Raw genomic sequence first — 23,071 nt, forward strand, 5'->3', positions numbered from 1 at the left:
ACTTGACAGGCCCTAACATGAACAATCTTAGCCAACATTGATCAGCACTGTTCAAATAATTCAAAAGTTCATTATTTTTAAATTTTGGTTGTGACTGCACCACTCTACATTAATAGCAGCGAAACTGTATCCATTTTAGAGGAAAAAAATCATTGAAAAATGAAATATTCATTTTTCAAGGTATTTTATAGTATTTTAAAATTATCATGCTTTAAGAAATATTATATTGTTCTGTTAAAGTAAAAAAAAAAAAAGTTTTCAAATTAAATTAAGGGGTCTATGACAGGTGACCGACAGACAACTCACCGAACGACAACTCGCCGACATTTTTTTCACCGACACTATAAAAGTCGCCGATACGACAACTCATCGAAAGACAGGTCACCGACAGACAAGTCATGGACAGAATATGATACACCGACACTCATCGACATCATTTATAAAATTAAGAAAAAATCAAGTATGTGAATGTACGTTTCTTTATTCATTTTTTTTTACATATTAAATTTGATAATTGAAGTTGTGTGCCAACCCCTCTAAGTACGGAATAAAGGAATCCTTTGTCCTTTCAACATTTTTTCATCAAATCGCACACTTCACCCATAATATTTTATAAATTCGTATTTTGGTCTTTCATTATGGTCAGAAGACCCTGGGCTTGCCATGGTGAATAAAAAATAACACAGAAAACATCGCTTTTTATATAACTTTAATTATCTGAACATGTAAAAACCATTGTCGGTGAATTTCTACTCACCGACAATATTGTCGGTGAATTGTCCTTTCGGTGAATTTGCACGCGTTGGTGACTTTCACTTTTGTTGGTCAGCTGTCTGTCGGTGAGTTGTCCGGCACCGAAATTAAGACTATATTACAAGACCTAAGTATTGGTATATAAGGTATGAAATTGTTTTTCAGATTCAAGATCCTTTTTCAGATGAAAATAAAAGGAAATGGACACACAAGGTAACTGGAAGGAATTAGCTGCTCAAAAAGAGAGAGAATGGAAAGAAGTTACAGAGTTAAGGTATAACTTTATCCTATACTGGCAATTTTTTTCTATATTGATTGCATTTTGGCCTGTACTATTACACTTTACATTTACCTACAGTTGCAGTTACCAACGTTAGCTTACTTACTGCGTATAAAACTGAACATCCCTTTTGTTATAGGTAATGTTATCTGAAAAATTGATCATGCAGTCTCATTTATGATTATTCAATAATAAGAACATACATTACGTTCTCATTTTAAAATCAGGATTCAAACTTTGGAAGAAGCATTGAATGGGAAAGAAAAAGAGCTGCAAGAGGAAAGAGCAAAATTTTCTAAACTTAAAGAGGATTTTAAGTACAACCTCAAAGTTCTGGAGGAAAGAGACCAAGAATTAGAAAGATATGATGTCACATTTACTGGTAAAATTAAACTTTTTATTTAATAAACAGTGTTATTGAAGCAACCAAAAAAAAAAAGAAGAAGAAAAACTGACAGATTTTATGTTTATTTCTGATGATTTAATTATTATGTTTTCATTGCATGTTTATATAAAGAAGTAAAAGCACAGCTGAATCTGAAAACTGCAGAGATTAGTGAACTAAAAATCCAGTTAGATGATACCAAGTCTACGGTAAACAGAGAAATTCTTGCACAAGAAGATCTCCAAAAACACTATCAACATAGGCTTAAAGAGAAGCAAGCAGAAATTGACTCTTTTAAAAGGTACTGTATTCTATTAGACAGGCATAAAGACCCATTAAAATCAGCATCTTACATGTTTTAGGTATAGAAATTCCTTTATTTTACCTCTCTAACTGAATTGTTGTCTTTTTTGCTGCCTAATCCTGACTCTGGAACTGCTGAAGCAATCTTTACTGATTTTCAGGTTTACTTGATGGAATTTTGTCTTTCTGTTGAGGGAAACATATTTTATTTTAAGAAAAACACCCAATATAATGTTTCCTTATCCCTGGGCCCAATATTATGGTCTGGATCTCCAAATCAATACAGTCTTTAAAATTTTTTTATACACTAGATCTTGTAGCAGTCAAAATGTTTCCTTGATTAAAATGAGCAATGGCCCCTCTTCCAGCAATAGTGAAATTCATGTCTCCAGGGTTCTTGCTAGCTTTGACTCCATGAAACATAACTTGGTAATTGAAGAACATTAAAGGATCATACTCAACAGATAATTTAGCTATGACCTGCTTGTGCTGCAAGTTTGTCACAAAGAAGGTTGGAAAACTTGTATATGACGAAAGAATAACTAATGAATAAGTCAAGGTATTTGTATACTCTCAGGTGTTTGCCAAGTCCCTCTTGTTCATAAAATTTGAAAAGGCTTTGTTAAATCTGAACATTTTTTTTGAAAATTATCTTTATTTTCTAAATTTTATTTTTTTGCAGCTGTAAGGATTCAGAAATTCATAAAGAGAGAAAGGAGTTTGAAACTTTTAAGAGAAACTTACAACATCAGTTAAAACAGGTGGAGGATGACTTGGATACACAGAAAAGAGAACTGACAATTAGTAAGTCGGGGGAAAAATAAACCAAAAATACAAAAAAAAAATCCCATGATGATCGAAAATAAGCAAGTCAAAGTACAAAGAAAAAGAACAAAATGAAAAATATAAAAAGATAAAAAGAATTTATGGACGAATAGCATTTAGTAAGTCAAAGTAAACACAAAGGAAAAGAATAAATCTTTGATGGTTGATCAAGTTTTTTCCCTTGGTCTTCTTTTCTGTTGAAAAATAAATATTCCATTTCAAATATTCACATGACTAAATCGTTTCTGATCATGATATTATATGCTTATAAATATTAACTGTTGGTCTGTTGATTTTCTTAGGTTTTGAAGATGCTGTGAAGAAGAGAGAGCATGAGTTCAGGCTACAGAAAGATGAAATGAGTGCTAAAGTCCTTGAGTATGAATTAAAGGTAGTTTACTGGAATTTGAATTATTTTTTTAAACAAACTTTGACGTTTGTAGGCTTATCAAATAATGTTTAATGTGGATAAGAATAAAACATAATTCACATCATTGAAGAAAACTTTTATTATAAGAATGATCACTGTATTGTATTACAGGCAAAACTTTTGGCAAAAGAATTAGAGATCGTGAAAACCAGCCAGGTTAAGGAGAGCGAACAATTAAGTGATGTAGAACACAGCCACAGAGAGCTAGAGAAAAAACTCAAGGAGAAGGAATGGGAGCTCGCGGACACCACCTCAATGAAAGATGCTAGGTACATACTTATATTAGTACATTCACTGGTACTTCTATTAGGGGAGGGGGATTTCATTTATACTAACAGATTATAAACAGTAAGAGACTTCTAGGTTTATTGAACTTAAGTATGGAATAGTTACGAGCACATATTATATTGTAAATGTGGAAATTTTGATGGTATGCTAATTTTGACTATATTGACAATTTTTTGTTTCTCATCAAAATATATACTCGTCAAACTTTGCATCATATATATAGAGTCACAACAGACATTGACCATTATACGCCAGACAATAACCACTTTATTTTCTCGGCTTTCCCCTATTTAAACTAGATCAAAGTTACTGTTAATTTCTTTTGTAATTAGTTATGAAAACACAGTGTTTTTAGTATATAATCACATTTTTAAAACCATTGAATCTAAACTAGTGTATCAAATACTGCACACGTAACTTAGCATAATTATCACGCCATGTCATACCTGTCAACATGGCCAAAATTTTTCGGGGGAGAAAATGGTGCGACGACCTTTTGCAAATACAAAAAGTCGCGCATTTCATTGTTCTATAGAACAAAAATAAACAACTTACAAGATAAAACTTTATTATAATATAAACATTATCATTAATTCATAAAATTTACTATAGAAACTTGTACACTGTGATTTAATTTTGAAATTATAAAAATTTATGTTCACTATCTAGCTATTCTGCCTGTCCATAAGAGCATCATTTATTTAATATTCATGGCAAATGTTGTAGTTTAATTTGGCAATTAGAAAAATTAACAAGATTCTGCAGACAGTCTAAGTTTCCAGCTTTTAATAGATGCATGAATGGATTTTTCTCACTAAGTCTAAGGAACATGAGTTGTGTCCTGGATTTAAATATCTGAAATTGAAATAATTGTCAAAACTTCATGTTTATATTCTTAAAATAATGTGTAATCTAGTATGAATGAAATACATGGACCTTGTATTTTTTCTTTCAATCTCTTAACATATATCATCTGAATTTTGAAATATAATACTTTATTTTGTAATGTTCTAATGTGCTAATTTTAATTTAGAAATGTATTACCCTGTTTAGCTTTGTAAATTTAAAGAAGTCTTCTAAAGACACTGTCTTGTTGCTCTGTAGTTTCAGGGGCTGTTATATGCTGATGTTCCTGCAGGATTTACTAAGACATTGAATCTCAAAATCTGTGGGGAAATCTTCACTCTTCATTTATATTAGCTTCCATGAAATTGTTTCCCTCTCCTTGTTAAATTGATAATAGAGTACTGTTGTTACATTTTTCCTGATCACTGTATTGTTTATGGAGAAATAGTTTTGTCTTAGGCACTTGTAAACTTATTTGCAGCAAAGTATCAAGTACTTCCATATCGTTATTTACCGTCATGTTCTGTAAAAATGTTCACATCTGGCATCTCGGTCTTTTATAATATACACTTTTAATGAGAATAAGGAGCAATTACAACTGTAATTACATCTGCTAGTACAGTTGACACCTTGTTGATTACCTGTTATCAGTGGCAATAAACAGATTAGCTACCGATAAACACTGCATGACCTCCATTTTTGTGTTGACTAGTCGGTATTTTACGAACCAAAGTAGGTAAAAAATCCAGATTTTTTCAAAATCGGTAGAAACGGCAGTTTAAAAAAAATTCGGTAGACAGTCGGTAGGGATGGTTAAAAATCAGTAGACTCCCGATAAATTCGGGAGAGTTGACAGGTATGATGCCATGTTTGACCTAGTTTGTCACCTCAGGCAATTCACCGCTTGTAATGAAAACAAATTACAAGAGGGCAATTTGTTTTTAAAATCAAATCTTACACACTTAGATAGTTTGTACAATCTTACACACTGTAGATGGTCTGTACAAAAATTAAATTTTAGTGATTCCGACGCTGCCTTTGTATCCCCGTGAATTCAAAGATATATAATTCTTGATTAAATATTTCTTCAAAATTAACGCTCGTCAATTTTTGGAAACAAAAAATCGTCATTTTTTCAACTCGTCAATGTAACCACGTTTACAGTATGTTTTTCAAAACTGCATTAAAACTGAATTTTTGTTTTAAATTGTTGTAGGATATCCGAGTTAGAAATTCAAGCCCAGCAAACAGAAACCATGATGAATAGGATGAAAGAAGATTTCCAAAGAAAGTAAGAACATATCTTATTATTGATAAACATAGCTTCAGATCTGTAGCGTTATGGTTTTATATATATAACCACAGATTTATGCAAAAAAGGTATGCAATATTTTTTTCACTCTTGGGGAGAAAACTGCAATTAAATATTAAAACTCTGCTCATTATTTTTTGTATATTTTATTCTCCCAACCCATTATTGTCTCTACAAGTGATAAACTCATTTGATTAAAATTATTTGTTAGATTTCTGAAAATGCACTTCAAGCGAGTTAATTGCCTGTAGAGACAACTATAAAGAAACCATTGATGAATAGGATTGAAAGAAATTCCCCCCAAAAGATTTCCAAAGCAAAGTAGCGTTAGTCAAAGACAAATATATAAAACCTTATTTTTGATAAACATTACACAGAAGTTTTCTGGTACATAACTTTAAATTGTACAATAAAAATATGATGATCTGTTTTCAGACATGCAGAACTGGATAAATTAGCTCGTGAGAAAGAGACAGCCTTGTCTAAGATTAAGGAGGGTTACATTGAGAGGGAGCAGTCATTGCAGGCTAACATCAGAGATCTGCAGGCAAAGCTGGAGGACGGCCAGGTGGAGATGAGGAAACTGGAGTGGAACAAGGCGGATCTAGAAAAAGAAAAGGATCTACAGATAGAAAAGTAAGTAGAGCAACATTGAAAACAAAAGTATGAAATGCTTACTTGCTCACATTCTTTAATAAATGGACAACCAATTACTCTAACTGTTGTCATTAACTTTTTTACTTTCTTTATGTTTTGAAGTTTAATTTGAAATAAAAATAAATTTTATGATGTAGTTTTGATATTTTCTTAGGTTACAAGAGGAACTGTATCAGCAAAAGGAGAGGTGGGAGAAACAGATAGTAGACGCCTCTCGGAGCCAGGTCAGTAAGGATGTGGAACTACAGCGACTGAGAGAGAACGAAGAGAAACTAAAGGCAGAACTCATACAGAGGAAGCAAGACATCGAGAGGTATAATAAGACTAGGCTGCACTAGTAGGTTATAATATCTTCATTGATTGTAAAGTTAAGATAAATAAGTTTGTGGAGTACATGTAAATTGAACTACATGTACATGAAAAACTAAGGTATGACACCTGATGACCTCACTTGAATTGTTGACATTTTTTTATCTCCAAGTATTTTTTCATCAGTTAGAGGAATACTAATGGCAGAGATATTTTCAGACACGTTCTTGTTTTAAACTCTACTATTTTGTACATAAATTAAAATTGTAATATTCTGCTTAAATTCTATTCAGTTTTACATCACAGAGTAAGAAACAAATCTTCAAAAGAGATCTAGGGTACTTTGCCATAATGCAACTATTACATGTAGCTCTATAAATAATCTTACCTTACCATTAACCTGTAAGGAATAAGGAGTACAGTAACATAATGCACCTATGAGCTCTATAATTAACTTTGCTATTAACTTTATAAGCAACCTTACCTTATCCTCCTCCTACAAGGTATAAGAAGGACCTGACCCTGGCCGTGGAGAGGGAGAGGTCCTCGGAGAGGAGCAGGACTCAGTTGGACCTCGACTGGCAGAGGAGACTCGAGGAGAAGGAGTCCCATCAGTACGAGAAGTCCGAGGACCTCATCAAGAAACTCACCAAGAGCAGGGATGAAGTAAGTGCATGTAAACACATATAGTCTGAGGACCTCATCAAGATTCTTATCATTAGGAGGGATAAAGTAAGTACAAATAGATATAAAGTGAATGTTTTATTAGAAGTCTGAGGACCTTAGAAGGAAGCTCACTAAGAGCAGGGATGAGGTAAGTCAATGTAGATACATAAGGATGTTTTATAAGAGATTTACCAGCCTGGTTCTATCGAAAATTGTCTCTTTACAGCTATATTGAGGCATTAAATATGATTTCAGTGATAGAATTTCAGAATTTTTTCTTTTTTATTACACAGGCTTTAGCCACAGTAAAAGAGCGGGACAGAGATATTCTCCAGAGAGAAGCTCTGATCAGAGCACTGCACAGAGAACGGGAACAGGCACTGGGTACACTGAAGAAACACGGCATTCCAGTCAATAAAAACATCAATGTAAATCTTAGTTCATAAATCACATATATTAGAAATGTATAATTGTAAAACAATGCACTAATATTCAGCTTTGAATCAAATCTGCCCACAATTGTATGTTTAAAATGATTCAATGTCTTTACTGAGAGGAGAACAATCTTGGCTTATTTTGTGAATTAAAAATTTTATTTCAGTATTTTTTAAATGCTGTTGTAGGTGGATATAAACAAAGTGTGGAAGTTTGCAGATCCAGAGGAGATAGAGTCTCTAAAGGATCAAAATGAGAATCTCAAATCTGTCATCAAGGAGATGAGAACCCAGATGGAGATTTTAGGACAGGAGTTACCTTCTCCTGAAAAAAACCCTGATCCATCTTCAACAGCTGGAGGTATAACCATGATGAGGCAATTTTTTTGATTTACATGCATATTCTTTTATCGGTAATGCATTTAATTTCATTTCATTTTTGGATTTCTTGACAGAATATGTTCAGAGCCTAGAAAATGAAGCCAGAGCTCTTCGGAAGCGAAACCGAGAACTTGAGCATGATTTGGATACGTACAGGAAGTATGGCAGAGTGCCACCTGTGGCTCCATCTACCTCAGAACAGACACAGGAAGTACTAGCAGAGGTCAAGGACAATTCAGCAGTTCTCTCTCACATACAGTCCCTGAATGATCAGATTGGTAAGCAATCAATTTTTATTGCATTAAGGTCGTCTTAAAATAATGTGACCTTGCCCTCTCCTGACTCCAAATAAAAGTATTGGGTTGGTAGGTTGATGGGAAAACCTTTTTTTCCAGAAAATTTCAGCATATTTGTTGACGGGATAAGAGGGATAAAAAGAAAAAAATATTGTGTCATGGAATGTTAAAAAAAATTTTGTAGTCGGGCCTTTTTTAATCAGTCAGGAGAGGGCAACCATACAGTTTTTTAAAGACAGCCTAAATTCATTTTATTTCATGAATAGAAATGCATGTATCCACACTTTTTCTCTTGATATGGATATACATGTACAGCTAGCTTTAAAAGTAATAATGTTGTTCAAAGTTCTGATATGGATATATTTTAGGTGCCATGAGATCTGAAAAAATTGAAATGACAGCTCAGTTGAAGAAACAACAGGCTAGAATGCAATACTTAGAAGGCATGGTAGAAAAACTCAACAAAGAGGTTTGTTCTTTTACTCTTAGCTTATCCTGGTAATTTTATTTGATAGAAAGGCATTTTTTTTTTACAAATTATCTCATGATATTCTAATCCTCATTTTTTTATTGAAATGATACAGCCAAGACAGAAGCAGGTTGAAATTGACCAGTTGAAATACGAGTTGAATGCTCAGAGGAGGCGGGACCAATCAGAAATAGGAGCTCTTAACCAGCGAGTAGCAGAACTGGAAATTCAACTGGTGGAGGCTCGGAAAGAGGCAGATGAATACTACAGAGCAACTCTGGAAAGAAACATGGAGGTCACATCACTCCAGCAACAGGTTGAAAAAATCTAATCTTTCTTACATCGGAAGAATTTGGATTTAATTAAATTACTTTTTTCACAAACTTCAACTCTTTGAATTTCAAACTTTAATTTCTGCTGAATACTTGAATTGTCAGTATTTACTTTATTTCATTTTGTTTTGCAGATATCAAATTTAAAATTAGAGCTTGCAGAAAAAAGACCAGAGTTAAACTTTGGTGCACAGGTAATCTGCTATGAAATACTTGAAACAAGAACAAGAAAAGATACACATATAAGGAAATTAAAAATTATGAGATTTTTTAAGGTTTTATATTATACTTAGTGCAATTGTGTTTGCAGGAATTGGTCATTCAGCAGCTACAAGATGAAATACTGAATTTAAGAAAAGGAGTTATTCAGGCCTCCACAACAGAAAGTGCAACAACAGGCAACAGTGCAGTAGTACAGGAATTAAAGAATAAGCTGAAGTTAGCAGCCAAGCACATAGCTCAGCTTGCTAAGGAGAGGCAGCAGCTTATAGAGATGGGGAACAAGCTACGAGCTGAGCTTAACAAAGAGGGTATGTAGAAATGTGTAAAAGTGGTTATTTACACTGGGGGATAAGTATGCATTTTTGACTATTGTAAACCAACTTTTATTCGCGTGCAAGAAATTTTCACGAGGTATGCGAGAGCCTCGTAATCGATAATATTTCTCACCACAAACTGGTCCTTAAAGTTTCTATGTCTTTTAACAACATACCCAGAAAGGCTTGATCACGAAAATTAATTGTTGTGAACTAGTTTACCCCCAGTAAATCAAGAAATAAAGTTGTCACGAATAAAAGTTGGTTTACAGTATTTTATCTGATTTAAAATCAACCAATTTGAGGAGTACACTCTACATGTTTTATGTTAGGGATTAAACCACCAGCCGCACTACAAGACAGACCTGAGCCTGTGTTCCCCATCCAGAAAGTGAACAATAATGAAATGTCACAACAGCTCTCTCAACAGTTCCTCAGTAAACTCTCACAACTGGAGAAACTGCAGTATCAACTCACAAAACAGGTACAAAAATAAATTGACAATAAAGTTTTAGAGTCTTAGCAGCAGATGAAGATTTGGTATAACTAGGTTATTTAGAACTTGCTTAAAAGAAATCTCAGATATTGGTAAACTTTGCACTAGATTCCTTATGTAGATATAAAGAATCTTGCTTTAATAGAAGAGGCAAATCCAAAGTCTTTGTGACTTCCTTACAACTGAGTTTTACTGTGTATACATCCCAAGTTTTCAATCCTTTAGAAATATCAGATCTTTACAGGAATTGGAAAGGCTATATGAAGTTAAAAGATTGCAAAAAATTATTAGGTTATTTTTTTTATATATAATAATACTGATATGCGTTGATAAGGAATTGTCCAGAAACAAAAGTTTGATTGCAGAAAATTCACTGCTTTTAAAAGAATTGCCTTGTTTTTCTTACAGCAACTTCAGTTTGCACAGAAGTTCCCTGAGCCACAGAATAGAAACAGCAATAACTCTGAGTCTGACCAGGAATACAGACCTCCCTCTATACTGAAGAGGGCCTCTAATATTGGTATGTCTTTATAACTAGATTTTAAACATTTTTGTCGATGAAAGATGAGATTAAAGGGGGACAACTCTCCTTCCACATTAATTAATGCACTGTATATTAAAATCTAGCCTTCTGAAAAAAGTCTGGCCATTTACATTTTCAAAATTCAATTATTCTATGTTTCCTTGTAAACTATTATTACAATAATTTGAAACTTATGCGTTCTGATTTTTGCTTTCATTGAAAGGGGGGCAAACATGAGGAAGGAAAAACATGTTGCAAGGCCTTCAACTTGCAACACATACATTTTACATGTTTGAAAAGGTATAGAAATACACATACATGCATACTATATAAAAATTTTTATTATTTTTAGGAACTAACAGAGATCAGCCTGTTCAGTATGTCCGAGAAAGTCAGGACACTCTAAATGACAGTTATAGGCCTGTTAGCCCTGTACGATTCAGTAGAGAGGGACCACTCATCAGAAGTTATGATGATAGGGAGCAGTCATTGAACTCAAATCTGGAGGACAGGGACCAGTTATTAGTTACAATGTCCTCCGCTGGCGGGGAATCATTGGAGGAGGTATGGAGGATGCTAGACCGCCCCACCCCTAGCCCATTCACCACTCCAAGATATCCCGAAAAATCAGGTTAGTTGAATTACCATTGGTACATCAATTAAGTCAGGAATTCCTGGTTTTATATTCTGCATAGGTGGGTATGTTCTTAGTATCATATGCTCAGACTTTCATCCTGGTAAAATGAATATACTGAAAATGCTTCGGATTCCTGTGGTACATTGTCAAATTTGCATTCATGAAACATGTTTTTTTTTCATGCATGTTTTTACCAGATTATAACCAGACTAATAATTATTTCAGAGAAATCAAGGAAATATTCCTCTGAAGAATCATCCAATGAAATCACAGTTAAAGGGAAACAACCCACAATACACCAGAGAACGAAACCTGAACCCAAACCCTCCTCCGTAAAATCCCCCAAAACCTCCAGAAAAGGCCCCCAGAAGTCCAAACCCAGAAACTACAACATCAGAGATAGTGGAAGTAGTTAGCAAACTGAACATTTACACTTTTGTTTATTGTTATACATGTACTTATAATTTATTTTATGATAAACATATTCTTACTTTTATGAGTTACTGGACCTTTTTAGTACAGTGTAATGTAATGTTTCTTTGACAAAGTCTGGGTTGTAGTATAGAAAACAAAGATCTGCTACTATTGTTACTTGTTACATGCACCACTATACTAAAATTCTACATGTAAAATCCTTAGCATTAACAAAACTCAGCATTAAAAAATCAGTTTCTAAAGAGAATTTACTATATTTATTAGTTTTCCAAAAAAAAAAAATTAACCAAAAAAAATCAGTTTCTAAAGAGAATTTACTATATTTATTAGTTTTCAAAAAAAAAAAAAAAAATTAACCATTGAATTTATGTATGCTGAGTGCATATGAAAAGCTGTTGTAGCCAAGTTTGGGAAACTCTTCGAAAATGATTTTGAATGTTGCCAATAAAAGCAGATTTGGATTTTGTTAACAGCTTTGAGCAGATAAAGCAACAAAAGGATGAGTGGTTAGGCTCCTGGAGCTATTGGTCATAATTTTCCTTTTCTTATTCTATTTTTTTCTACTTCATTCATTGACATGACCTTACACTAATGCCTCTATAAAATGTTACCAGTAAATCAATATCAAGATAAAATATATACATATATAAAAATTTATTCAGTTTAAAAACAATGGACATGTATTTATGTTTTAATTTTACTCACACACCTTAGCTGATAAACTCTCTCTCTCTCTCTCTCTCTCTTGCTCTTTTTAACAATGTTCTTTTTTAACAAAATTTTGAACAGTAATGAAAATGTCATGGAAATGATGGTGTTCCATGGGGGTATCCATAAGGCAGAAGATGATTATTGACACTACTTTTTCTTGAAATGTCGCTGGATCTCTAACCTTTTAGTTTTCATCTTCTCTCTGTAGGTGGCAATCAGTATGTCCATAATTTTATTCTAAAGAGAAAAAGAAAAAATAATTGATTTCTGTCCCTTTGTTTTTTTTTTTCTTTGAAATATTGAATATTTTCCTCCTGGAAAAGAGTTAAATACTGGACCGGGGGCCATAAAACTTAGACGAGCTCACCTTTGATCTTAGTCTCACTTTCCCACTATATATTCTTTTGGTAAAAGTCAGACTGAGATCAAAAGTGAGCTCGTCTAAGTTTTATGGCCCCAGGCCTGGCTCCGGGGCCATAAAACCTAGCCAGCTAACTTTTGAGCTCAATCTAAAAATCTCGGTTTCCGGGCTTAACTTAGACTGTCTCACTTTTAGTGTGCCATAAAGGGAGACTGAGCTCATTTTAAATTTTCTAACTTGAGACAGAAAGTGAGACCAAAACTGAACAGGATATCAAAGGCATTGTGGGATATTGTTTACATGTGACAGTGCCACGCCCACTAGGTATTGCGCAATCATTTTGAAAAATTAAAGTACTGTCAAAATTTTCTTTGTTTTGTTGTTTTCTTTTCATAAAAATTTGATTGTTACGTCATATTGACCATTCTGACGTAATTTACGTTACCCCTCAGCGTCCGCCAGCGTCCGTTTTGACAAAAACGTAAACATGGCAGAGGAGGACATTGCTTATTTGATTACAAAAAACAATGAGAGTAATAATGAGCCCTTTTGGAGTAAATTGGAAAAAGAGATATTGATTGAGGAAGCTTCGAAGCGGAGCGATGTTTTAGACGGAAAATTCAAAGGGGCACAGTCCGGAAAGGCGGAGAAAAACAGAGTCTGGGAAGAAATAACCGCTGCGGTGAACGCGTAAGTTCATAAGTGATTTTCACATTTATAACAGATAGACCTACATAAAAAGAAGGGGAAAAAGCAAGAAAGAAATGCATGAACATAATTTTATTCCCAAAGGCAGTTGATTATCGTAATAATATATTGTACTGTCCATGAAAATAATAAGCTCGTTCATTTAAAAAAAGAAATTGCGAATAAGAACTTTTTTTCTGTTTTGCATCTTTCTTTCCTTATTTTTTAAGTTTTGCATATCATATTTCTATTTTTTAGAATTTCCTCTAAAAGAATCTTATTAAATATGTATTTAAAAGTACATGTGGATTATGGAGATTAAACAACTTAATTGTGAAATCATGTGCTATAAATTTACGCTGAATAGTGAATAAAGCAAATCGCCAAAAACAAAACAGAAGAAACAAAGTGCTTTTGCAAATACTCATGTCGCATGAAATTTCTGAAGCAAATTTAACTACATAGGTCTCTTTCATAAATTCGCTAGGCTTAGACTAGCGATAAATCTCGAGCAACCTTCAAAATGACACAGCTATCGGTTTTTCCCAAATCCAAAAATAGTTGTTTTGTTTATAGATTACGTCACACGTATCCAAGTCGGTGTCTTGTTTATTCGCTTCCCTTACATTTTGGTACAAATGACTTTTAATTCCTAGACTAACAGGATCGTCTTACAAACGAAATTTTGATTAAGACCCAAATGTTATACATGTACCGGTAAATAACAGTCCTAGACTATATATTATTATAAAATGGTTTAATTTATTTTTTTAATTTAACAAGGTGTTTTTGTACAAGCCATTTGAAACAGAAACACAAATTTTGCAAGATTTTGATCCAAATTTTAAGAATTACTACTTCAATTAAAAAGGAAAATAATGACAGAGAAATTTATTATGAATTATCATGATTATAAATAAAGAAAAATACTTGTGTTAGGTATTTCTATTTTAAATTAAAAAAAAAAATCCTTAATTTCATTCTGTTTATCCAATTTTCATATTTATTTTTACTCAGAATTTCCACAAAGATTTTTAAGCAGAAAGTATGCATATTTAAATATATATATATATACATATATCAATTATTTATTGAAAATTAATCTTTCTAGCAAGGGAGTCTTTAAAAAGAGGACAGTGAAACAGACCAAGAAACAATGGTCAAATTTGAAGCAGAGAGGTAATTAAGATAAAAAAAAAATATTTAAAGATATTTAACGCAGGTTTAAGATTTATTCCTAGTACTACTTCATTCATTCAAGAATGCTTGTTGGTATTCGTGGAAATTGTTTTTGAAATCAATTTGTTTAATATCCTATTACACATGTATATGTTCATATAATTAATTATAATTAATAATTAACATACATCTCTATACATGTCATACATCTATTCATAAAATTCAATTTTGATAACACAATCTTTAAAATATTTTTATCAATTTATGATATAATTTTGAACAGCAAAGAAAATAAACAGTACCAGCAAGTACCCTGCAACAGGAGGAGGACCGAAGCCCCCCTCACCCTCCCCTATGGACGAAGCTGTCCTGTCCATCCTCTCAGGGAGACCCTCATTAGAGGGTATAGAGGGTGGATTCGACACATCAGCCACTGACACAGGTATAAAAAATATTTCAAGAGGCATTTAGTATCTCTAAAAATTTAATGTAAAATAAGCTCTAAAATAGTCAGTTAATGTCTGAATGAATGTAATTTATTAACATGAATGAAATAAACATTTTGTTTCATTTAAGTGGAGCAGCCAGTTCTTGAGAAAGAACCAGGACCAGTTCTGCAGATGGAACCAGGGCCATCAAAGTCTGTCTCTTCAACACCAGTGACTGCAGTGGCTGCAACAGGGATGGGGAAAAGGAGAAGAACAACAGACACCCTCCATCTTGAAGTCCTTGAGGCCGAAAAAGACAAACTAAAATTAGAGATGGAGTTCATTAAGTTAAAAATGCAGAAAGTTTCCTCAGAAATAGAGTTAATAGAATTAAAGAAGAACACTCTCAAATCATGTAATTTCTCCTTACCCTCCTTATCGCAGTTTTCTGAATTTTAGTCTCAAGATTTCTACAGACAGATTAACAAATAAAGATATGACCAATCCAAAGAAGAGAGGAGGGTTATACTGTTTTACATTTGTGTGTCTGTATGTGTCTTAAGCTATACATGTATATTAGTCTGTATGTAATTTTTTTTGTCCCAGTATTCTTAGCAACTTCTTTAGTGCATGATGTTTGAAATGTTAGCCAAACTTTGTCAGGAGTCAAGCCATATGGTGAAATTCATTTTTATTTCAATCCAGTTTAATTTCTGGTTCATCCCTGTGTCTGTCTGCAACCAAACTTGTGTTTATTCATATCAGAGTGTACATAGTGACAAAGACATCTTCTTATAATTACAATATCATTATCCCCACTGCAAATGAATTAGGGTATTGGGGTGCGGGAGGGGGAGGAGTACTTAGAATCACCATGTCTGTCTGTCCAAGCGATTTTCTAATGAACCTTACATGACTTGTTTGACTTACATAGCCTTACCTTAAGAAAGACTTTTTCATGCATAATTATCAAATTTTACAAAATGCACATTTTAAACAAACAAATTCAAAGAATTGTGGTCCCCCGCTTTTGGTATCTTTGTTGGCGAGATGTCATTTTTTATAACATATTGTGTCAAATATGAATGACCAATCATATATCTTTAAGAAATAGTATCACTGAAGTTGATTTTTTTTAAAAATAAGGCCATTCATTAAGGTCAAGGGGTCAGAAACCATAGCATGCTCTGAAATATCTTGTCACAGGTAATGCATATCTCTCCTCAGTAAAAAAAACTATAGGGAACAAGATGAGTTTGTGAAACACTGATGCCTCTGTATTGCAACATAGCAAAGATTAAACTTTTCTTTAATGGAAATTGATTATATTGGTACACAAAGTAGGTTTTTCTCAGAAGAAATACAATTGTGAAATATAAAAGCCCTAGCTAGTACCATCTGTTCAAAACTTATGGCCAAGGTTTCAAGTTCTTTCATATTTTTGGTAAAGGAATCTCCAAGGTCAAGGTCAAAGTTGTTGGTATCCTATATAATGTCTTGCCACAAAGAATACATAATTTATATGAAATATGAAAGTTATATTGTACACTGTATCGGACCGTTCAAAAGTTATGGCAATAAGTAAAAGTTTGTAATTTTTGTGTAAAAGTTGTGGGTCAAACTCCAAGGTCAAAGTCAAATTTGGAGGTACCAAAGGAAAGTCTTGCTACAAGGAATACTCATGTAAAATATGAAAGTCACAGATCCACTAAATCAAAAGTAATGGGAAATGTTAAAGGTCATCCCCTGGTTTCAACTCCAAATCTAGCTTTTTATATGTTATTATTTGTGGGTATACATATCCATCCATAGTATTTAAGAGGAAATTCTTATCAATATTCATACTTAAACTGTGATTGTACATGTATATGCAGTGTAAATGTGAATGTTTTACTGCAACCAAACTTTGATGCCTGTATCAGTGTATATTACAATGTAAATGTATATCTTTTGCCATAAAGTTGGCTATTTCTGTATAAATAGATGTCTGTACTATTTATGATCCAGAAAAAATATAAACACCTTGAAACTGAATCAGATGCTTCTGTTTTGTATTTATTTAGATCTCAGTCCTATTGATCGTCTCCAGTAAAAGAGTCTACATACGTTCAGCTCTTTTCTCCAAAAAGGGAGGAGTTCATACATTTTGGTTGTGGTTCTCATATTAATCATCAAACAATACAGTGACACATGACAATAGTCAAACTTTAAGTGAAATTTTGCTGTTTTTTGGAATTCATATTCACTGCAAGTAGTACATTATTATCAGGATTAATCAAATAGTAACAAATCATGGTTACCTAAAAATAATTCTGGGCAATGTGATCTCGCACTGTCTTGCCATCTCCACCCATGGCACCAGGATCCACCCAATCCTCTTCCTCTTCTATCAAAGGGGTCTGAATGATGTCCCCCCGTATAATTCCAATGTTGTGCAAGACACAACAGGCAACAACTGCCACACATGCCCTCTCTGGTGTTAATCGCAGTTCAGTGTGTAAGCATGAAAATCGACGTTTTAAAATGCCGAATGTCTGTTCAATCAGAACACGAGTTCTGCAATGTGCATTGTTGTATCGCTGCATGAAATCTGCTGCAGGGTTTAGGTATGGGGTCATCAGATAGGTCTTCAAGGCATATCCTGAATCTCCCAAAAGAAGACCTTGAATATGTCCTCAAACAAAAACAAAAAAAGATTAGTAATAAAGTGCATGTATATCATATAATCCCTATTAACCACCCCTGCCCCTATAAGTGCCCCTTAGGTCTTTTTCAATTGTCAAGAAATAAGGGCCCCCTTGCACAGTGATTAAAACTATTTAGATTCATATCAAAAATTTAAAGAAAGTGAAAATTAAACTTGTCTATTATCCAATTTCTCGGTGGAAAATCAATAATTTAGCATAATTTGGATGAATTATTTCACATAAAGTACAGTAGTTATATATTATTTTAGTGGTTCCTTTTATTTATTTTTTTTTTCAAAAGATTTTTTGAAGTTTAAATATGACAAAAACATTAAATATTATAAATTGTCTAAGCGCCCGGGGCGGTTAATAGGGATTATACGGTAATTTTATAAATGACATATATTTTCTGAATTTCTTTATACATAATGCCTAGGAAAAGGCTAATGACCTTGACCTGACTTTGTTCCTAAAATAGAATACATGGTCAAATTGAATCTCATTGATACCATCACTTAGAGACATTGTCTTCTTGAATTTTTGAAAATTTCTGTGAATTTCTAAAGCTCCCACCCATTTCAGTATATGGATTAATTTACTTATCTGACTAGCAATGTTTGAATATACTTTTTTCATAAGAAATAGATAAAAACTGCACAAGAATACTCAGAATTCCCAGTTTTATAATATTTTGTGTTTATTTTGTTCAGTGTGTTCAAGGTTTGAAAATTTTCTCAGCAACAACAGCATGCAGCTGACTGAGTGTTACTTCTTTAACATGCTGAAAATTTGCTCATTTATCATGTTTAAGAAAAAATATTCTAAAATCAAGCAATTTTGAATTGTTATCATTCGATTTAGTTTAACCAATAGAATGTGCTTGACATGGTGGATGGACAAATAAGAATAAACAACATGATAATAATTAATTCATGTCTTACCATTCTCAAACTCTCTGCAAATAGCAGACTCTCTAAAGATTCTAGAGTCATGAACAGACCCTGGCCATTTGGCTACAACATTGGTTATTAGGAACTTTGGTCCACATATCATCTGAAATGAAATAATCAGCCTGTTAATAAGTTAATCATTAATTCATAGGCGTCGGAGGGGGGGGGGGAGAGGGGCTTCGAAGTACAATATTTATCTCGTCCTTGGGGCGTGCGTGGTTAATATTGTATTCCTCAGGTAGTTAAATCATTGTATTGACAAAAGAAGAAAAAAAACCAGCAATTATAATTGTGTAATTTAATTATTTACATGGTTTGCTCAGTATAAAATATATTAACTTTTGTTTAATTCTTTTTTTAAAATATCAAAATTGTGAAAAAAGATGGGTAGGGCAATTAGTACACATCTGTTTGTACACATATATTGTATAACCATAAAAACACATAGCTAGTATTAGACTTTTTCATTAAAAAAGAAAATTTGACTATCAAATATTGATTTTGTAGATTATGAATAATTACACAAACTTTCCAATCATTGCAAATTAAAAAAAATTGTTTATCAATACAGTAGCAAAGAAATAGGTGAATGGCATAGGTCCTAATGTTATTTTCCGAATTACCTGAACATTTAGAGAATGGAAACCTTTTCTGTTGACGAAGTCTCCTTCATTCTCACTGGGTGCCTTGATTTTAATCTGCGTTCCATCAACACAACCAACAACATTTGGAAATCCTTCAAAACATTTAACTTAAATAAAACAAATACTTAAATCTCACATTTCCCCCGCATTTTTCCCTTTCTCACTCTTTTTTTTTCCAAACACGGTCACTGACACAATATCATTTTGTTTGTAAACAAAGGGGAAGTAAATCGTGAATATTTACGTTTACAAAACTGCTTATAGATGCCGTATCACTTATATATAGAACAAGACAAATTTGAACCTTGTCATTGAGAGAATCAGATATATATTGAATGAAAACATACATTTTTCAACTTGGAAGACTTTATGGACTTCAGTCTGTACATTGATAAATCTACATTATTCAGCAGAGAACATATGAACGAATTACCCCGTAACCGTATAGGGACCTATACAAAGTGAAAGTAGAAAAGTTCCGAAACCAACCTGCTATATCGAAGAATCTTTTCTTGAAAGTTGAGGTATCTGCAGGGAAACTAATGTATGTACCGGTCATGTCCGCCAACAAGCGACACACATACCGAACAGCGCGTCCAGTCGTTGACTTGGCAATGCCCAAGGATTCTCCCACAAGGATGTAAAACGAACCCGTGGCAAGGAACCTCAGAGCTGCAAGAACCTGTAATAAGGGGGGTAACGCCACATTCCTCTCTGTTGGATGGTTGAGGTCATTGAATAACAAGCCGACAAGGAATAGAATGGTCGCTGGTCGAAAGCGAAAGCGAGAAAAAACCTCCTCCTCATCCATGTCCTCCAAAGGGTTCGACCGATCTCGAAAAACTCGTGGTTTAGGTGCCTTCCTCCTTCGCTGTATGATGTTGAAAATATTCAATCTCGCTGCCGAAGACGCCATATTGGAAGTGAGACCAAAAATTATGAAGTTAGACACCTTTTATGTGGTCTAACTTTTTGAGCTCAAAAGTGAGACCAAACCAAGAAAGTGAGACTGAGACCGAGACGGCAAATTTTTATGGCACACCTAACGTGAGACTGAGACCAAAAACCTAGACCGTCTCGAATTTTGAGCTCAAAAGTGAGCTGGCTAAGTTTTATGGCCCCGGAGCCTGATCTATGGATTCTGAAGTACTAACTATAGTACTGAACCATTGACTTACAATTGTGTTTTCCATGCTCTTTTGATGAAGGTCTGATATTTCTGAAACTGTCCAAGATGCAATAGATTTCTTGCCAATCGGTAGGAAAGGACATTTTGGTGAATGGCTCTCATGTTCAGCCCTAAATAGTAAAGAATGAGTTTAAATTACTTTCAAACACTTCAAATCACTAGATGGAAATTGTCAATGCCTGAATGGACAACTATTTTTTGGATGTCAAGGTAATTCAATTCAACATGCTATGTTCAAATCAGATGTCAACTATTCAAGAAGTTTTCAAAGTTATAAGGAAATTTTGAAATTTTAAGCAACTTAGATAAGAATTTGGACAAGAGGCCCATGGGCCACATCGCTCACCTGAGCACTAAGGGTAGGAAAAAGTAGAAAATGGCTTTTTTATTGTAAAGTTTAAATCCAAAAGTAGTCCCATGACCAATCATGGATTTGATATTTTTTAGAAAATAATTTTTAAAGAATTTTCCTATATATATCTTTAAAAACTTTGGTCGGCCATTTTGGCCCCGCCCTACCCCCGGGGGTCATGATTTGAACAAACTTGAATCTACACTTCCTGAGCATGCTTCCATATATATATGATGAATTATGGCTTTGTCATTTTTGAGAAGAAGATTTTTAAAGAATTTTCCTATATATTTCTATGTAAAACTTTGTTCGGCCATTTTGGCCCCGCCCTACCCCCGGGGGTCATGATTTAAACAAACTTCAATCTACACTACATGAACATGCTTTCATATAAATATGATGAATTATGGCTTTGTCATTCTTGAGAAGAAGATTTTTAAAGAATTTTCCTATATATTTCTATGTAAAACTTTGGTCGGCCATTTTGGCCCCGCCCTACCCCCGGAGGTCATGATTTGAACAAACTTGAATCTACACTACATGAACATGCTTCCATATAAATATGATGAATTATGGCTTTGTCATTCTTGAGAAGAAGATTTTTAAAGAATTTTCCTATATATTTCTATGTAAAACTTTATGGCCATTTTGGCCCCGCCCTACCCCCGGGGGTCATGATTTGAACAAACTTGAATCTACACTACCTGAGGATGTTTCCCCATAAGTTTCATCTTTCCTGGCACAGTGGTTCTTGAGAAGAAGATTTTTAAAATATGCCACCAAATTTTCATTAATTACTAATGATCTCCCCTTGAATGAGGGCGTGGCCCTTCATTTGAACAAACTTGAATCCCCTTCACCCAAGGATGCTTTGTGGCAAGTTTGGTTGAAATTGGCCCAGCGGTTCTTGAAAAGAAGTCGAAAATGTGAAAAGTTTACAGACAGACGGACGCTGGACAAAATGTGATCAGAAAAGCTCACTTGAGCTTTCAGCTCAGGTGAGCTAAAAAACTGAGAACCAAGTTCAACTTTTTGTGCATAATAAATAAACATTCTTTCTTTGGATGGGACTGCGGCTCTACATCTGTATTTTTTGCATGTGACAACTGTTTATTTTTGTTGATATTTTTACCATGGATCATCATCTGGTTCCCACCCATCTAACTCCTTCATGCAGAAGAAACAGCGGACTGCATCTGGTTCGTTATCTGTAGGACAGTGATGAAATCCAGCTTCAGCCAACTAAAAAATGAAAAAAAGATAATAGAAATTATAGGAAATTATATAGAAACAATAGGGTAGTACCCGAGGCCTTCAGATTGCACTCGGAAGGCCTCGGGTACTACCCTATTGTCATCCGAGTGAGTTATCTTTTCTTGGGCGAAGAGTTTCACACTGTGCAGAAAGCTGGGATTTTCGTTAGATAAAAGCTATTTTCGATGGATATATTTGGAATATTTTAGCCTGGATAAGTACTAGGACATCATTTGCGCTAGTTCATTTCAGGATTTGTGTAACTTTTCTCAAGTAAGTTGTTTTTTGACTTATTTTTAAAATCGTGTGCTACTTTCGATTCTTCCCTTGTGTATTTATATTTGTGAAGTAGAGAACAGAGTGGATAAGATGCCCCTGTGGTTATGATCAAAGACTAATATATAAAACCATGAGGCTACAGTTCTGCAGCAATTAAACGCTATATTTTGAAGAAGGTAAAATATTCAAACTTTTGATTAATTTCACAGGTACACTTGGGTCTTGGTTCATAAATATGTATGTTCCTTATTGACGAATTTGATATGTAAAAAAGAACTTTTTAACATATCAATAATGCACATACATATTATTTATAAACCAAGACCCAAGTACCTGTGCAAGACCCATGTACCCAAGTTCCTGTGATTTATTTAGAGGATCTTGACACAGGCGCTTTTTTCATACAGTGTTACTGTATAGTTGAAAATTAGCGTACTGTATGAAACAAATGCCTGTGGATCTTGATAAGTTGAATTCACTTAATATTGCATTACAATTTACCATACCTTTTTCGGAGTGCAATTACAGTTTTCGCCAAGAGGCCAATTTTTGAACGTCTTAAGTCTTTCATTTGGTAAATACAGCATATAATCATGTCCCTCGATATAATGTTCTGCCATTGTTCAAAATTCCCACTCAACAGATGCACTTCCGGTTATTAAATATGGATTGGGTAATACTAGGAGAGTTCAGATTTAGTCTTGAAAAATTAATTTCATCGACTTGATTCGATTATATCATATGCACATTGAATGTA

At 33.8% G+C, this 23,071-nt stretch overlaps 3 protein-coding genes and 1 long non-coding RNA gene across 4 annotated transcripts; 1 reads left to right on the forward strand and 3 right to left on the reverse strand.

Annotated features, from left to right (window-relative positions):
- Positions 1-937: 937 nt before the first annotated feature.
- On the forward strand, positions 938-11,614 carry LOC134267267 (coiled-coil domain-containing protein 57-like). Its single transcript, XM_062749522.1, has 21 exons — positions 938-1,027; positions 1,261-1,415; positions 1,551-1,719; positions 2,404-2,525; positions 2,849-2,937; positions 3,088-3,245; positions 5,327-5,401; positions 5,858-6,058; positions 6,234-6,392; positions 6,892-7,054; positions 7,348-7,482; positions 7,678-7,849; positions 7,944-8,147; positions 8,534-8,634; positions 8,750-8,950; positions 9,101-9,160; positions 9,277-9,496; positions 9,835-9,986; positions 10,407-10,518; positions 10,874-11,152; positions 11,384-11,614. Exons 1-21 carry the CDS (start codon positions 954-956, stop codon positions 11,572-11,574), a joined length of 3,192 nt encoding a protein of 1,063 aa, XP_062605506.1. The 5' UTR covers positions 938-953; the 3' UTR covers positions 11,575-11,614.
- Positions 3,904-4,965, reverse strand: LOC134267364 (uncharacterized). The gene is made up of 3 exons (XR_009992150.1): positions 4,752-4,965; positions 4,309-4,488; positions 3,904-4,119 (listed from the first exon to the last, which is right to left on the reverse strand). It is a non-coding gene; the product is annotated as an uncharacterized LOC134267364 (long non-coding RNA).
- Positions 11,615-12,230: 616 nt separating the features above from the next.
- LOC134266850 (baculoviral IAP repeat-containing protein 5-like) lies at positions 12,231-22,977 on the reverse strand. Its single transcript, XM_062749090.1, has 4 exons — positions 22,821-22,977; positions 21,914-22,023; positions 20,419-20,539; positions 12,231-12,541 (listed from the first exon to the last, which is right to left on the reverse strand). Exons 1-4 carry the CDS (start codon positions 22,932-22,934, stop codon positions 12,452-12,454), a joined length of 435 nt encoding a protein of 144 aa, XP_062605074.1. The 5' UTR covers positions 22,935-22,977; the 3' UTR covers positions 12,231-12,451.
- On the reverse strand, positions 14,998-20,196 carry LOC134267424 (putative nuclease HARBI1). The gene is made up of 5 exons (XM_062749665.1): positions 19,730-20,196; positions 19,220-19,332; positions 18,588-18,699; positions 17,260-17,633; positions 14,998-15,280 (listed from the first exon to the last, which is right to left on the reverse strand). Exons 1-4 carry the CDS (start codon positions 20,154-20,156, stop codon positions 17,260-17,262), a joined length of 1,026 nt encoding a protein of 341 aa, XP_062605649.1. The 5' UTR covers positions 20,157-20,196; the 3' UTR covers positions 14,998-15,280.
- Positions 22,978-23,071: the final 94 nt, after the last annotated feature.

Source organism: Saccostrea cucullata, unplaced genomic scaffold, assembly GCF_032062105.1.
Source record: "Saccostrea cucullata isolate Sc308-1 unplaced genomic scaffold, CSIRO_AGI_Scuc_v1 ctg1176, whole genome shotgun sequence".
In the NCBI taxonomy this organism is placed as follows: Eukaryota; Metazoa; Mollusca; class Bivalvia; order Ostreida; family Ostreidae; genus Saccostrea; species Saccostrea cuccullata.